Source organism: Arachis ipaensis, chromosome B08 (genome assembly GCF_000816755.2).
Source record: "Arachis ipaensis cultivar K30076 chromosome B08, Araip1.1, whole genome shotgun sequence".
Taxonomy (NCBI): Eukaryota; Viridiplantae; Streptophyta; class Magnoliopsida; order Fabales; family Fabaceae; genus Arachis; species Arachis ipaensis.
Window position 1 is genome coordinate 125207666 of NC_029792.2, and position 2869 is coordinate 125210534.

At 38.2% G+C, this 2869-nt stretch overlaps 1 protein-coding gene across 1 annotated transcript; it reads right to left on the reverse strand.

The window, feature by feature from the left end:
- LOC107611702 (transcription initiation factor TFIID subunit 1-like) lies at positions 279–1054 on the reverse strand. The gene is made up of 2 exons (XM_016313602.1): positions 511–1054; positions 279–289 (listed from the first exon to the last, which is right to left on the reverse strand). Exons 1-2 carry the CDS (start codon positions 1052–1054, stop codon positions 279–281), a joined length of 555 nt encoding a protein of 184 aa, XP_016169088.1.

Genomic DNA, 2869 nt, shown 5'->3' on the forward strand with positions numbered 1-2869 from the left:
GCCGTTTATTGGCGGCGACAACCTGGCTGACTTCGTCATTGATGTAATCTTTGGCGACATTCTGGATCTCATGCATGGTCCATACTGGTTTGGTGGTGAGGTGTTTGCGAAAATCTTCGTTCATGAGTCCGTTGGTTAAGCAAAGGCTTGCGACGGAATCCGTGAGTCCGTCGACCGTCAGGCATTCATCATTGAAGCAGTCGAGGTATTTCCTTGTGGATTCTTCTTGTTTTTGCGTGACCCCTAGCAAGCTGATGGGGTGTTTGGCTTTGGTGATTCTAGTTGTAAACTAGGCCATGAACTTTCGTGTTATATCGTGGAAACTGGCTATGGATCCGTTTGGGAGGGCGTTGAACCATTTGATTGCCGGCCCTGCAAGGGTTACCGGGAAGGCTCTGCATCGGACCGCGTCGGCCGCTCCTTCTAGGTTCATCCTGGCCTCGAAGGCCGTTAGATGTTCCTGGAGGTCCTTGGTCCCGTCGTATTTCATGTCGGTAGGTTTGTCAAAACCTTTGGGGAGTTTCGCTCTTAAGATTCTTTCTGTGAAAGGCGTAGCTCCCATTATTGTGTGGTCGTTTCTTGTGCGCTTGGTATTTTGGTACCTCCGATCTTTGTCTGAGTCGTGTTGACGACTTAGATCTCGGGAGGCGCTGCGATTGTGTTTCTTGTTGTATCGTCGTTCCGGCGATTTCTCGTGACCGTGGTCGCGTGAGGCACTGCGACCGTCTCTCCTATCGCGTCGTCGGGTTGGTGACCTGCCGTGGCGAGATCTTGATCTGGAAGTTGCCTGGCTTCCGCGTTCGTTGTTGTGTTTTTCTCTATTAGTCAGTTTGCCTTCGAGCTCCTGGACCCAGAGGCAGAGATCCTGGATGATCTGTGCCGCTTTGTCCCTAGCTTTCTCAGGATGTCGTTGGTCCGTGACGACGTGGTCGTTCGTGTGGTGGACAGTACTTGCTATTCTTGCTTGGTTTGTGACCTCCCGGTGTTCTGGGGTTGGGTTAAGCGGTCGGGAGTCATCCTGGCTTGAGAGGGTTTCCTCCAGGACGTCCCCCATCCGGCTTGGCTGGTGCAAGTCCCCACAGATGGCGCCAATGTACAAGATGTCTCTGGTACGGGTTGAGAGATGGATCGGGAACTTGCGGGTTGAGGCAGATGCCGGATCACTTGACTGGAGCAATGGGGGGAGGTACCTGCAAAGACACTCCGACGCTCAAGTCAGAATGGACCTAAGAGGTAGAAGGTGTCAGGAATGAATGAATACCTGGAGGGACCTGGGTCCTCTATTTATAAGTGATAGTGAATTATCTTATCTTATCTTATCTTAGCTAAGATAAGGGAGACATTTGAATTCGAAAGTCGATTTAGGAGTTCCAGAGGGCCGGTTTTGGGCCTTCTAGAGAGAGGCGGGTTGGACCCGAGGTGCCGGGTTCGGGCCCAACCTCGGGTCCGGGATCTGTGGGCTGGATCCGTAACAGATATATATTAAGTATAATAAGAAGAAAAAAAGATAACATATAGAGAGTACATAAAGTACACAAAAAATTAAAAATTTATTTTTTACAATACATTTTTTTTGTCTCTTTTTTACTATTCTTACCTTTTTCTGTGTCGCTTCTCATTATTTATAAGTGAAGTTATTTAAGTGTCAAGTAAATAGAATCTGTTATTTTTTTTAAATTTATGCAGTTAATTTTTGTTATTGTATAACTATGTAAAAAATTTTGGTAAGATGTCAAGTAATTCAAGTAATGATGTATTGAGAATCCGTAAGAAAATTGCACTAATGGCAATAAGTGATCATCTCCGAGTAACTCTTTTGAAGAAGATAGAGAAAAGAGGGATAAAGAGTTCCATTGAGAATTCCCTTATAACGAACAGGGTAAAGAGTAAGACGAGAAGAAAGACAAGGATCAAGGAAGATGGAGGAAGTTAAATAAAAAAAGAGAAGAGGAATATAAATCCCAACTTTGGGACTTGTTAACGTGGGATTCTTTTTATCTAGTTTTAGTCAAGATGTATTAATGATTTTTTTATTGGTTTTGATTTTATATCTTTTTATTTTTAAGTTAGTAAGTATATTATTTTATTTAAGTTGGTAAGCATATGATGACATTCTGACTAGGAAAACTAAGAAATTGATAAATGTTCCATACATTTGATTAGCTTTCAAGAAAATTATTGATGAATTATGTGTGTTTTTGGATTAAGTTTCTAAACAGAGATTTGTATAACAATAAAAAAACTCATAAACAAAAAAAAAGTTTTATAAAAAATAATAATATGCATAAGAGAATATTGAAAAAAATATATTATAAAAAGATAACAAATATATAAATAATAAAGGATACAATCATAAAAAATAAATTTTAGTCAAACTTAAAAAGGTGAACGCAAAAAATAAAATTTATAACTTTTGATAAACTTAAATTTTAGAAAATAAAAGAATTGTCAAACATAAAAATGAAGTTTTCTATAAAGAATCATAAGTGTGCTTTTTTCTTTTGCAATGTAAAATCAAACATACCCTACCGTATTGTTGTTCCGTGCTTTTAAGAGAATTACACTTTGTTGCATCTATTGACTATTCTTAATTACACTGCATTTCACATGGCCCAAATTTGCGCAAATAGTGATTGACTTGTTTTTTTGTTCTCTATCTCATTAAAAGTTTAAAACCAAAGCTAGTGATTGTCAAGTAAGATAGACTCTTCTTTTATATATATTGTTTAGTGTTAGTTTATATTGATTTTTTGAGTAAAAAAATATTTTTTTAATAAAATACTTTTAATTTAAAACTTATTTAGATATGTCTTTTAAAAAAAATTTATTAAAAAAATTATTTATTAAAAAAAAAACAGAAATAAGAGAT